At 42.9% G+C, this 13,875-nt stretch overlaps 2 protein-coding genes across 2 annotated transcripts in view; one reads left to right on the plus strand and one right to left on the minus strand.

Annotated features, from left to right (window-relative positions):
* The window catches only part of LOC126334986 (proteasome subunit alpha type-2), a 33,296-nt gene extending 22,072 nt beyond the window's left edge, over positions 1-11,224 (minus strand). Inside the window, exons 1-2 of the mRNA XM_049997799.1 lie at positions 11,116-11,224; positions 10,864-10,940 (exon numbers count right to left, since the gene is read on the minus strand). Of these exons, the coding sequence (XP_049853756.1) occupies positions 10,864-10,940; positions 11,116-11,156 (118 nt within the window). The 5' untranslated portion in view covers positions 11,157-11,224. The remainder of the gene's footprint in view (positions 1-10,863; positions 10,941-11,115) is intronic.
* A 248-nt stretch (positions 11,225-11,472) lies between these two features.
* LOC126334981 (beta-sarcoglycan) lies at positions 11,473-13,875 on the plus strand. Its single transcript, XM_049997785.1, has 2 exons — positions 11,473-11,747; positions 11,830-13,875. The coding sequence occupies exons 1-2, from the start codon at positions 11,611-11,613 to the stop codon at positions 12,698-12,700; spliced, it is 1,008 nt and encodes a 335-aa protein (XP_049853742.1). The 5' UTR covers positions 11,473-11,610; the 3' UTR covers positions 12,701-13,875.

The following is a 13,875-nucleotide window of genomic DNA, read 5'->3' on the forward strand; positions in this document are numbered from 1 at the left end:
CTTAATAAGGACCATTGGCGATGCCAAAGGGACACCACCACCTGATAGATGGCAATGCAGAGATCATCGAATGGAATAAAAGTACTTGTGGGCTGAGATATGAGGATACTTGTGGGCTGAGATATGAGGACTGCAGCCTTGGCAGCAGCATCAGCAGCCTTGCTTCCTGGCAGACTGACATGACCAGAAACATGACACTGGCTCCACCAAGAGCGAGCAAGTGGCAGTTTTCCTGGACCTGCTGCACTAAGGGATGAGCAGTATACACTGCACGTGGGCTTCGGAGGGCATTGAGTGAGTCTGAGCAGAAGACACAATTGGAAAGGCTGTGTAGCCATATGTACTCCGTGGCCTTATACAAAGCAAAGAGCTCGGCTGTAAATACTGATGAGTGTTTCAAAAGCCGAGATCAACAGACACAGGTGCCAATGACGAAGGCACATCCGACCCCACATTCAGTCTGAAAGCCGTCAGTGTATACAAAGGTACTATCGCGAAGTTCCATGTAAAGGTCATGAAACTGGAGGCAATAGGCCAAGGCTACAGTAGTGTCCTTAGGAAGAAAATGAAGGCCAAGGTTAACACGGGCCACTTCATGAAACCAAGGTGGTGAAGAGTTCACACCCACCGGAAAAGCTGCAGTTAGTGTGAAGTTAAACTGCCGAAACAAGTGGCAAAAGCAGAATCCAGGAGGTAACAGAGAAGATGGATGTGCCCCACACTGGGGATCAAAGGAATCATCAAAGAAAGAGGCCACGCTTGGCAGACAAACGGCATGCATACCTGCTAAGCAGAAAGTCACAGCGGTAGGACAGTGGTAGTCCAAGAGCTTCAGCATACAGATTCTCAGCCGGGCTGGTTTAAAAGGTGCCTGTGGCCAAACGGAAGCCATCATGGTGGATAGTGTTGAGATGGCATAAGAGGGATGGGCGTGCAGACACATAAACAAAGTGCCCATAGTCAAGTTTCGAACAGACAAGGGACCAGTACACAGGAGGTTGGTTCAATTGGCACCCCAGGAAGTATCATTGAGAACACTTAGGAGATTGAGGGACCATGTACAGCGGGCTGCCAGGTAAGACACATGGGAACACCAAGCGAGTTTCCTATCAAGCATGAGCCCCAAAAATTTTGTAGTTTCAACCAATGGAAGGGCAACAGGCCCAAGATGTAGAGATGGTGGGAGAAACCATGTGCGCCACCAGAAATTCGTACAGACTATTTGTCAACGGAAAAGCGAAAGCCATTGTCATTGCTCCAGGAGTAAAGATGATCAAGACAGTGCTGAAGACGCCGCTTGATGAGGTAGGCCCATTGAGAACTGCAATAAATGGCAAAGTCATCAACAAAAAGAGAGCCAGAGATGCAGAGTGGGAGAAAGGCCATTATAGGGTTAATGGCAATAACAACGAGAATGGCACTCAGGACGGAACCCTGTGGCACACCATTTTCCTGGACAAAGGTATTCAACAAGGCATAACCCACACGCACCTTGAAAGCTCGGCTCTTGTAAAAATGCCCGAAGAAGACAGGGCAGGTGTCCACCGAAGTCCCACATGTAAAGAGTACAGAGAGTACCAGAGTAGTGTTGTAGGCCTTCTCCAAATCAAAAAACACAGCCACAGTCTGGGATTTCCACAGAAAACCATTTATGACACGGGTGGACAAAGTAACGAGATGGTCAACTGCAGAATGCCGCATTCGAAATCCACACTGTGCATTCGGTAGAAAATGGCGAGACTCGAGCCACCACACCAGCTGGGCATGAATCATACGTTCCATCACCTTACAAATGCAGCTGGTGAGAGAGATGGGGCAGTAGATAGAAGGAAGGTTTTTGTCCTTATCGGGCTTAGGTATGGGTATGACTATGGCTTCACTCCAGTGTCCAGGAAACGTGCCCTCTGCTGCCCAGTCCACACGCGGTTGTATGTGTTAAGCAGAAAGTGCTTGCCTGCAAAAGAAAGCTGCTACAACATCCAAATGTGGATGACGTGTCAGGTCCTGGGGCGGAGGATTGGGATGAACTGAGAGCCTGATCTAGCTCCCTCATAGTAAAGTCAGCATTGTAGCACTCATGGTTTGGAGAAGAGAAGGGTATCACCCGAGCTTCCTCCATTCAATTCCGATGGAGGAAGGAAGGGTGATAGTGGGAAGAGCTCGAAACTTCCGCAAAATGGCACCCCAGGGTGTTGGAGATAGCAATAGGATGCACGATGACATCGTCAGCGACTGTCAGGCCGGAAATTTGGGAATGGATCTTGGTTCCAGAGAGCTGTCGGAGGTTGGCCCACATGACAGAGGATGATGTGGAACTGTGAAAAGTACTAGTAAATGAAATCCAGTGTTCTGTTTACAATGAATGCAGTTTGCCAGCATAGGGTGGCGGTTAAAAATGTGGAGAGCATGCCTATGTGCGCGAATTGCGTCGCAGCATGCCTCAGTCCACCAAGGGACTGGGACATGACATGGTAGAGAGGAAGTGCAGGGGATGAAATGTTCTGTAGAACTAAGAATAACGTTTGTTAGATATTTGACCTGGTCATCACAACTGTTTAAATCATCGTCTTCGAAGGTCGCCAGGGAGGAGTAAAGCTGCCAGTTAGCCTTAGGAAGCTGCCATTTAGGTGTGCATGCAGATGGGGTAGGAGTCAGCAAACAGATAGCACACGGAAAACTGTTGCTCAAGTAGGTGTCAGGAAAAACAGACCATTCAAGAGGATCGGCAAGCTGGGCAGTGCAAGATAGGTCCGAAACGGAATAGGTGTGCGAGGAGTCAGAAAGGGAAGTGGGTGCTCCAGTGTTAAGGCAGAAGAGGTTAAGTTGGTTAAGGAGGTCGGCTGAGAGGGCACCTCTCTGACAGGTCCTGGGAGAACCCAAAAGGGGATGCTGCACATTAAAGTCACCGAGTAGCAAAAATGGGGTGGGTAGCTGCCCAAAGAAGTTGAAGAAAGTCTGTCCTGGTGACAGCGAATGATGGAGGGACATATATGGTACAGATGGAAAAAGTCAGGTGGGGAAGGAAGTGAATTGTAACAGCTTGAAGATTGGTAGTCAGGGAGATCGGTTGATTATGAATGTCATCCTGTATGAGCAGCATGACGCCCCGACGAGAGGGAATGCCGATTTCAGGGGGAAGGTCCAAACAAATCGGTAAGAAATGTGAAAGCTCAAAGCAGTCGTGACGGCGCAATTTCGTTTCCTGAAGGCAGAATACAAAGGGACACTGTGCCGCTAAAAGCAGCCGTAAATCATCTTTGTGGGACTGAACACCGTGGACGTTCCTTTGAAGGAGAGTCATGATGAGGAAGAGACATAGGGGTGCCACCTTGGAGGCTGCCGAGTGACAGCTGGGGAAAAGGCACTACTACAGGGCACAGAAGCAGGAGGATCCTACTCCATGGGGTCCACAGAGCATCAGCTTGCTTGTGCAGTTGCTATATGGAGGCTGGCCAGGTTAAGGTATCACATGCAGACACCATCAAAGAGGATCTTTGAGGTGGTGAAGGACAAGATCGTTTGTCTTTGGTGCATTTCTTCGAGCCTTTCTGGTTAGATGAAGACTCAGGTGTTGTTTGGCTGGAGGGACGGAGGAAGTCTTCACAGGAGTGCTCCTTCTGTCAATTCTGGCTTAAAGGTTATGTAGCTGGTGGTTTCACCCCTTGAGGCGAGAGTTTGACGGCTTGCTGCACAGCTGGGCGGGGGGATGGCGATGATACCTTGACACTGGGTGATTTCACAAACTCAGAGTTGAGTTGGACATCACATGTCTCCGGGGCCATGTCCTTCATGGAGCGAGGGGTAACAAGAACAGAACTATAGGTACCAGACGGGAGAACGCAGGGTTTGCAACTAGCCAGTAACTTGTGAGGGACTGGATAAGGCACCTTTTCCTTTACCTGGATCTCTTGACCAATCTGTCATCAAGATACACAGGACACACCTGAGAGGAGGCGGCATGGTTGCCATTGCAGTTGATACAGCAGGGAGGAGGTGGTGGACAATCACATTTGGTGGGGTGTCGACAAGACATTCACGTGTGGCTGAAACAATGACACTGTTAGCAGTGTGTCGGGTACAGAATGTATGGCCAGACAGTGACAATATCATAGCCTGCTATGATCTTGGATGGAAGCACAACTCTACCAAAGGTGAGAAAGAGAGTGCAGGTGAGCACTAAGGAGGAATCTAAATTTTTCATTACATGATGGACAGCAATGATACCCAGATCAGAGAGGTAAGATTGTATTTCGGCCTTTGTTAGATCGTCAAGCCGCCTGGTATAAATTACACCACGGGAAGAATTCAAAGTTCTACCGGCATCGATGCAAACAGGGTAATCGTGGAGAAGTGAAGCAGCAAGAAGTTGTCGTGCTTGAGAATCAAAAGTGGTCTCCGAAAGCAAAGTGCCACTCCGTAAATGAAAGCAGGATTTCACAGGACCAGCAATTGCATATACACTTTTCTGAATAATAAACGGATTTACCCTAGTGAAGAACTGATCGTCTTCAGTATGTGAGACCAAGAGAAACAGTGGTGCAGCAGGAATGGTCTTGGAATCATTACCCCTATTATATTTACGTTTTGTAGATGCGGAGTGGCAAGATAATTGACTCCTCGCGAGGAAAGCCCCCATGATTGCCAGCGTCTCCAATGTCGTCCTCTTTCCAATTGGGGGGCCCCCTTCACAAGGAGGCACACCCACCTTAGGTGACTGTTCATACCTCAGGTCACACTTCCTGAACACCCGATGGAGAGACCAATCGGCATTTTAGGAAGGTTACAGCTCAGGCAATCACCCCTCCCTGCACCTGGCCTGTACCAGGGGGTACGTGTGAACCCTACCTGTCGACCCAGGGCTGGGAATTACACTTTACCAGTCACTTGTTACATGTCAGACGCGTGGGCTGGCTTTCAGGAGTGCACAGGGAAGGGGGGCAAGGGGGGGAGAGCGGGAGGAGGGGTTGGGGGGGGGAGAGCGGGAGGAGGGGTTGGGGGGGGGGAGAGAGAGGGAGAGAGAGCGAGAGAGAGAGAGAGAGAGAGAGAGAGAGGGAGAGAGAGGGAGAGAGAGAGAGAGAGAGAGAGAGGGAGAGAGAGGGAGAGAGAGAGAGAGAGAGAGAGGGAGAGAGGGAGAGAGGGAGAGAGGGAGAGAGGGAGAGAGGGAGAGAGGGAGAGAGGGAGAGAGGGAGATAGGGAGATAGGGAGATAGGGAGATAGGGAGATAGGGAGATAGGGAGATAGGGAGAGAGGGAGATAGGGAGAGAGGGAGAGAGGGAGAGAGGGAGAGAGGGAGAGAGGGAGAGAGGGAGAGAGGGAGAGAGGGAGAGAGGGAGAGAGGGAGAGAGGGAGAGAGGGAGAGAGGGAGAGAGGGAGAGAGGGAGAGAGGGAGAGAGGGAGAGAGGGAGAGAGGGAGAGAGGGAGAGAGGGAGAGAGGGAGAGAGGGAGAGAGGGAGAGAGGGAGAGAGGGAGAGAGGGAGAGAGGGAGAGAGGGAGAGAGGGAGAGAGGGAGAGAGGGAGAGAGGGAGAGAGGGAGAGAGGGAGAGAGGGAGAGAGGGAGAGAGGGAGAGAGGGAGAGAGGGAGAGAGGGAGAGAGAAGATCCTCAAACACCAAAGCAGAGGAACGAGGGGAGAAAGGAAACAGAGAAAGGAAAAGGGAACGAAAAACAAAGGGGAGACTGTTCACATGTCAGTGAGAGAAGGCAGAACATTACCAATAATACCCCAGACATGTTCCCCAAGGGAGAGGAAAAAGAATAGCGAGAGGACAGAAACGCAGCATGGTCCAGTATCCCTGTCGGGAACAAGCTGGGATGGTGTTTGTGTACAAGCAAGCAGATGAAAACAGTTGAGAGGCAGCACAGCTATACTAAAACAAGTACCCTCACAGACACCAACTACATGACAACATTTCAGGTGCTTTCTGGGCATTTGTTAAATCAAAAGTTCTTTCAAACAGATGAACATGCAGTGAGGCAGCAGATTGTGTGTACACCATATCTGGAGGACTAGGTTCTACAGGATACTGAAACGAACCCTAGTACAAGCTCCAAACAAGTGGCTCGCAAACATGATGTAAGCCAAAGTATGATTACATCTACCCTGCGTGGCAACCACTACTTTCTAAATCACCTGCAGTGAGTGCAAGGATTGTCAGCAGTGGACTTCCTTCTACAGGAAGGATTTTGTCGATAGTTTTTGTGCCAGAACATCACAATTATGGGATTTCTGTCATCAAATCTCTTTACCAACAAAGTAACCTTTACCAGAAATGGCATTATCAATCTGCATAATCGTCATCATCATCAAGGCACTTGGAACAAACCCAGTGTTTACTCCAGCATGTAAAAGAATGAGCTCTGCGTTTTCCAACTGAAGCATTCATTTTTCCTCACACAGTGTCATCAGCTCACATGGTGGGTCTGGAATGACTATCAATTACTCTCACTTCTTCTAAGCAAACAATTTCAAAAGGTCTGTACATAATACACTTTCATCGAAAAACAGTATCTCCTGGAAATGACGTCCTCCTGTTCAAGCAAAACTCTTCTAGAAAATTTTTTCCATTTTCTTCTTTAGCACCACGAAAAGGGTATTTTTTGCTCTGAAGTACAACAAACTATCTCACAGTGAGAGAGCAGCTTCTTACAGGCGAGATTTTTCTTGCTCGATTATATACATGAACCAAGCTGCTACATGCAGCAGTAGAAAGTAACAATTGACTTGCTAGAAAAAAAAAACAGCATAGAATCATGTGACATGGAAATTGAAGGAGCAGAACTGGTGGAAATCGTACAACACTATTCACAACACTGACAAAATTTCTCGAGAAAATGGAGTCATGCCTGTCACCATATCATTGTCCTTTCAATGCAACATAACTCTTGTAGCTTCAGATTAAGTCATATGTACACACAGAATTAAAAGTTTTTAACTAAGGACACTAAATTTTTAGTGACTGAAGCTTTGGGCTGTACTACTCCCACAAAATTGAACAGTATTATCTAGGATATGCAACATCTTGGAAGAGGCATGGCAACAAGAAGGTGCACTGAGACAAAGAGCAGAAGAGCTGATAAGATTAGGAGATCACAGCAGCAGCAGCAGCGAAGATAATGACACAAAGTAAAATACATGTGGGTGGCAACAATACTACCTAAGAAGACTGTGGAATCCACACTCTTCCATAAGATGCAGCTAAGTGATATGTATTTAAGTCCTGTAATATCATCATCTATATATCAACATAAAATCCCAAATCTCTCTTTTTTTTTATTATGAAGGAAGGGTGTTTTGAAATTCTGAGGTTATTACCAGTTTTTTCATGCTTCAATAGTACGGAATTGTAATGGCTCTAAAATTTTTGGGCACAATATTCGTAGCCAGGCAACCACCATAGTATAACAAAAAACAGCTGTGTAGCAAAACTGGCAACACAGCTGCAGGTTTCCATGAATGTTCTGTTAGCAGCACATCTGAATAGGCATGTACCTGAAAACAGCCAACTGCATCTCAGAACCCATCATGCAATATTAATTAACTAAACTATGCACACAAAAATGAGACTTTCTGATGGCACAGACAGAACTGCTCTTTTAAAATTGACTGCAAAGTACATTTTTAGTAACAACACACAGTAGATACATAAAATAAGTAAGAACTGAAGTAAAGCTTACTTGCTATTGACTATTATACTATCAGTTCTCATAATTCTTGTCAGCAATTAATCTATAAATATAAATTTATTCAACCTGCCAGACTATCTGTATATTCAGGATAATTTCAAGGATTACTGTAGGCCTAATGATATTGATATGATTTTCTTTAATACAGGGACTGATTTATGACAAAGGTTTGTGAAGCTAATATATAAATATTTTATGCCAATCAGCTGAACTATGGTGAACTAAAGCCAGTGAAATTGATGCTATCCATTCAGTGATGAATGTCAGGACTCCTTAGAAACACAGCTCTGCATTGCACAACACAGCCCCAATCAACCTAAGCATGTTTGAACATTAGTACAAAAAGAACATGTAGGTAAACATGTCAAGAGTATGTCATGTGTTGTTGGTAATCTGACAGAATTCAAAACTGAATTTTGAAGCACATCATCTTACTATACATAAGCATGTTTGAACATTAGTACAAAAAGAACATGTAGGTAAACATGTCAAGAGTATGTCACGTGTTGTTGGTAATCTGACAGAATTCAAAACTGAATTTTGAAGCACATCATCTTACTATACATAAGAGTATCTTCAAAGAAACGCTTTAAACATAGTCATCTTTTATTTTTGTGCTCAGACCATCAAACTCTTTGGTTTCATTCACAGAAGTGACAGGTACAGGCACGATGAAAACAGTGATGAGCAGATAGGATTATTTGGGTCGACTGAAGCATCCGATCCCATGCGTCGGCTTTGACCAGTGATATAAGGGTATTGTGGTCTAATGTCATGAACTGAGTTTGGTTTGTGAGTGTGGCGTGTTTGTAGATGTCGTTGCGTTATGGTTTGTTGTCCCCTCTGGTGGTATGTGCAGGGTTTTCGTTTGTGTGGTGTAATGGGCTCAGTTTGCTCTTGTTCATTATCCAGAATTGTCCGGGTGTCGGCTGTGTGTGTAGTGGAATTCGTTTCAGTGAGTTAACGATTTTGTGTGAAGATTAATTTAGTTTTGTTCGCTGTACATCATGCGGTAATTTTAGTAAAATTAATTGGTTGTTGTTTATGTTCAGGAATGGATATGACTGATAAAATTAACAGTGCGCAGGTCAAGGGAAGTGTTTGATCCCAATGTGAGGCTGTCTATGTTGGTATTGGTATCAGATGTTTTTGAGCTATATAGGCCAAGGGAAGTGTTTGATCCTAATTTATGGGATCAAGAGCTGCTGTTGAACTATATAGGTCAAGGGAAGTGTCCGATTCCAGATGATATTGTGTTTAGTGGTGTTTGGGGAGTTCTGTAATGTCGGTTTTTTCATCATTTTATGTGGTTTTGTATGGGGGTGGGTGTGTAAATTTGTTTATATTTAGTTTGTCCCCACCCAAAAACCCCCCCATTCCCTGTGCTTATCCCATTAGTGTCATTAGGCTTTTTGTGGACAGTGTGTATGCTTGTTTTTCAATGTATTTCCGTCCTCATAATGTGTACGTAACGACTTTATATGTGCCATACTGGAATCGTGGTTTATGGTCGTTTGCCATATTTGTGACGTCATGGGTCAGAGCAGACGGGCAGGATCGGATGCTTCCGTATTTCCAATTATTTTGTATGGCAAATGCACTGATGCAGTGATGAAGCAAGCAATGCTGATCAGGGATGGAAAAATGTGTGTGTGAATTTGTATACAAGCATCAAATACAACTTCGGTCAGCATGATTTCCCTCTTCTGAGCTCTCCATCATTCTAATTTATCACGACAAATTATAAAGAAAGATCATTCTGTAAAATAAAAATAAATCCATAAACTGAAAAACAAAATGCTTTCTGTGTGGTCCACATCAAGGCAAGCACTATAATGGAGAATATGTGAACTTACTTTGAGGATTTGGTAAACAACAACCACGAGACAAATAAGAGCAAACACCTGGAAATGTGAACCAAACATGACAAAGCTGTTTTCTCATGTTCACCTGGAAGTTACATGAAAGAATATGCTCTGTTCACAGCTGTTCATTTGTTTGTGCTTCCTCCAGTGAATATCTGGCTGTTATTTGACAGATGATTAGCTTGTTCACATAAATACATCTGACACTAAGGATGACTTGCATAAAAATACAGGCTGGTGAAATGATTTCAATAAACACTACTTTATTCATCTCTGAGATGAACTTTGCAGATATGTAGCTGTTCAAATATTGCTCCACCACCTTAATGGTCTTGTATGTAATTCAACAAGCCACAAACTAAATGACCTCTTATAGGAACATATAACGGACAATGGCCATGCCTTGTGATGTAATGATGTGGTGTGTGACATCTCAAATGTCCAAACAGGAAGAGAACTGAACAATGACAATACTTTTTATGTCTATTTTATTATTTTGGATTAAGTTGTTGAGACAGACTGATCTATCACATAGTCTGTGATATATGTTAGGCTGAAGGTGAAAAACTGGTTGTGAATTGATGAAATCCAATTAATGTGAATAAAAAATTTTAACGGCGACGAAATGCTGATCTGTGGCTTAGATCAAGACCAAGGTTGGGTTGTACAGTGACACTTTGATTGTGATTTGGCAATGTGATATTGAAACCTTCAGTTACCCCTGACATCTAGACATTTGTCCCATTCAAAATTCCTGATGGAAACAAGCATGGGAGAGCAAGCGAGCAATGCTATTACGTGTCCTGTATTACATTAAATTTGGTTTACATAGTAAGAACAAGCTACGGCTCTAAGAATGAAACATCATGGATCAATTAAACATCAAGGACTGAACCAAATACATCAAGACCAATAGCCTAAGACATTATTTGTCAAGTAAGTGAAGCTTCTCTCTGCTTGGGTCAGAACTTGTGAAGTTGTACATCACAGAATTATCTTCCCACCTTGCAGCATACGAAAAAGCAGAAATAAGACAGTGGTCGTGAAAGATACGTGTGGGTCGCTATAAAACCTTACACTGCTTTTAATACGAGCAAGATTTAGTTCATAGAATAAAGTCATAATCAAGTCTGAAATCTCGGGACCAACACAAACACCATTCTATAAACATAAATACATTTACTATTACTCACGTGCTGTATGGTGTCGACAGGAGAGTTATTCCTTGGCGTCAATGTATGAAAATGCACGTGGATCTCACTATTCCTGACAGGGGCACAATTTATTTCCAAAGCATTTCTTAAAATACGACTTACCTTTAATTCCTACAGACGGAGCACCGGCTGCCACTGCCGCTAGCGCGTATTCGATCTGCACCAATTTGCCCGAAGGGCTGCAAAAACATAAATCACAATGGTAACAAATGCAGTGTTTCCAAATTACAACCGAGGGCAGAGGACGTACATAGATTTGAAAACCATGGAACACAAATAATTGATCTATATCGTAATTTATGCAAAGTATTTAGGCAGTTTAACCTCTACAAGCCAATTCTTTCTTTTTATTACCTGAAAGTTGTTAATGAGAAGCTGTACCGCTCTGATGCCATGATTACACTGCAACAAAGTTTCAAACATCGAATTACTTCAATATCGATAAGAGTATCGACCTCGAATAGCTACGAACGATTAACTCGTCAAATAACGAAGACATAGATGCCAGTTTAAAATCTACACCAAGGCTTTGACTTTGTGATACATCCTACAAAAATAAAGCTGTATTAGCAATAAGACAATTTATATACACTCACTTAAATTTCTTATACTGCCCTATCACAATCTAGTGCCAGATATACGCCCAATACCTTTGGATATGCCATCAACACAGATCGCTTTGGGGTGGCTTTACTCACTGGCTTTTATCTTCATTTGAACAACTTTGGTAATCAGGAACGTCAGGCAATTGTCTAACAGATGTAAACAACTCATTGCGGTGTTGAGTGACACTTCGAGATTATTGTCGCTAGTCAGATTTGATAAGAGTGACACAACTAGAAGCAAAGTATGTCGACGCTGACAGATTCAAGAAATTCGCCTCTGTCTGATGCAGGCTCCGAAAGTGGTTTTGGTACTCTAACAATGGGAGAAAAAGCACTCATCAAAAAAAGTAGCAGTAGTAAACATCATGAAAACAACTTGAGGTGTGATGATAAAACAGTTATTAAATCAGTTGTTTTTGTCATCAATGAAGTGTCTAACGTACTGTCAATTTCTTTTTTCAAGGGGCGGTTACAAGCCAGTACACGAGCAAGCCGTCCCGAAAACCGGATTGCGAGGCCGGAAAACATATGCGTTTTGGACACTTGTTATACTCTTGTTCTTTTTGGCAATGGGGAACCTTTTGCTAACGTTTGTCATTTTAGGTGTATTAAGGCTAGGCCAAGGTATGGAGAGTCTCGAACTAGTACCGGAACAAGGTTTAATAACTTTCTATGGCACTACCGACCTGGACAGAGTGTACAAGCCGGACGGCAAATTAGAGGGATTTGATGAATGGCCTGTTGAAATCGCCGGTGACAACAATTCAGTTTCATTAAGGATCGATGGAAAAGATGCAACGAAAATGTCAGAATTAAAAATGAGCCTAGACAATGCGACAGTTAATAATGTAAAATCCTTTGATGTACATGATCCAGGATCAGGAAAGCCTATATTTTCCACAGGATTTCCCAATTTTGGCCTACCACATGGAGTTGATAAACTTCAAATTAAAATAGCACAGACACGCAGGATAACAAGTTCTGTCAACAATAGCCTCTATCTACAGTCACGGACGTTTATACGTCTTAAAGGAAATGAAGGGACACGAATGGAAGGTAGGGAAATTGTATGGTCTGCAGATCAAGATATTTTTCTAAAAAGTGTTAATGGTAGTGTTACTCTGGATGGGCATGAAGGCATTTCAATTAATATGAAGGATATACCATCAGTGAATCACGATAGAGATTCATCAGTGCAATTGATAACACAGTACAAATTGTGTGTCTGCTGGCCAGGTGGTAAATTATACAGAGTGCCAGTTACTTTGGGAGAAAATGCACGTATAGCGTGTCACAATGTTGATTTCTCACCCTTGATGAATCCATGCATATGAAACATATACAGTAGCTATTCACTAGTGAGCATGTACCATTGCAGGTAAGCCAGTGTAAATAAGCAATGAGAATGGAAATGAACTGTGTATAACATCCTGATTTTTCATTTCTGTTATTAATAGCACAGCAGAGTAACACTAGTTCTCAACTGGCAATAATGCATATTTCTTATTAAGTGTGCATATGAGTTAAGAACAGTTGCTTAGTTTAGTTGTGTGTTTTGTGGATCATAGATAGGACGCACTGAAATAGCACAGTTTAGAAACGTTGCAGGTACTTCACCATTTTAATATGACTGCGCACTTCAAATTTACTTGCCTGTACTAGTGACAATTAAAGAACTTAGTTTAATGTCAAAAATAAGTATGTCTTGTAATACTTTTTTCACATACAGTAATGAAGTAAATGAGAAAGTCATCTATCGAAAAACTGGTAACATTCAGGTGTGTTAGCATGGTCTGAACAGTTCAGTAGCTGAATACAAGTTGGGCAAAAGGTAACTTCTTCACTTCCTTGTACTTCTCATAAATTCAATGGTCCTGTTTTTCTTCCCGAAGTCAAGCAACATGACTCATTGTGTTTACTGAACAACCACTCGTCAGTGTAAAATGGTACTTACACTGTTTCTTTCCAAGCCAAATAACTCACCAACGAGCTTCCGTGTATTTTTAACTAACCCTCACCTGATGTGCTTCAAGAGTAAGTGCTTTGATGGAAGAAATATACTGACAAAAAAATTACAGAGTGCCATTGTTTTATATTTATCTAGTCATTAAACGTTTTCCAAGCCAGTTTTGGAGTCATATTTCATGCTGAGTCTAGTCATGGGTAGTATTAGCACAATAGAAATAGTGCATAATTAATAGTTACTGTAAAACAGTTACTAGTTTTTGTAAAAAAGCAAATAGTGTTTTAAAATATGAAACAACATTTTAATTAAGGAACTTGCTACTAGTCACCTTGCCTTAAGTCTGACTCATTGTAAGTTATGGATCTATTTATTGTTGATTTAATCCAGCAAATACTCAGTATTACACAATATTTTTTCTGCAAAACTGTTGTGTAAGATAATAGGCTCAATATGTTTACATTAAAAAATCTAATGGATGAAAAACCTAAGTGCAATATCACTGTCTTTACATTAAATGTGCAAATAAAATAGCTTTTTTGAGAA

Source organism: Schistocerca gregaria, chromosome 1 (genome assembly GCF_023897955.1).
Source record: "Schistocerca gregaria isolate iqSchGreg1 chromosome 1, iqSchGreg1.2, whole genome shotgun sequence".
Taxonomy (NCBI): domain Eukaryota; kingdom Metazoa; phylum Arthropoda; class Insecta; order Orthoptera; family Acrididae; genus Schistocerca; species Schistocerca gregaria.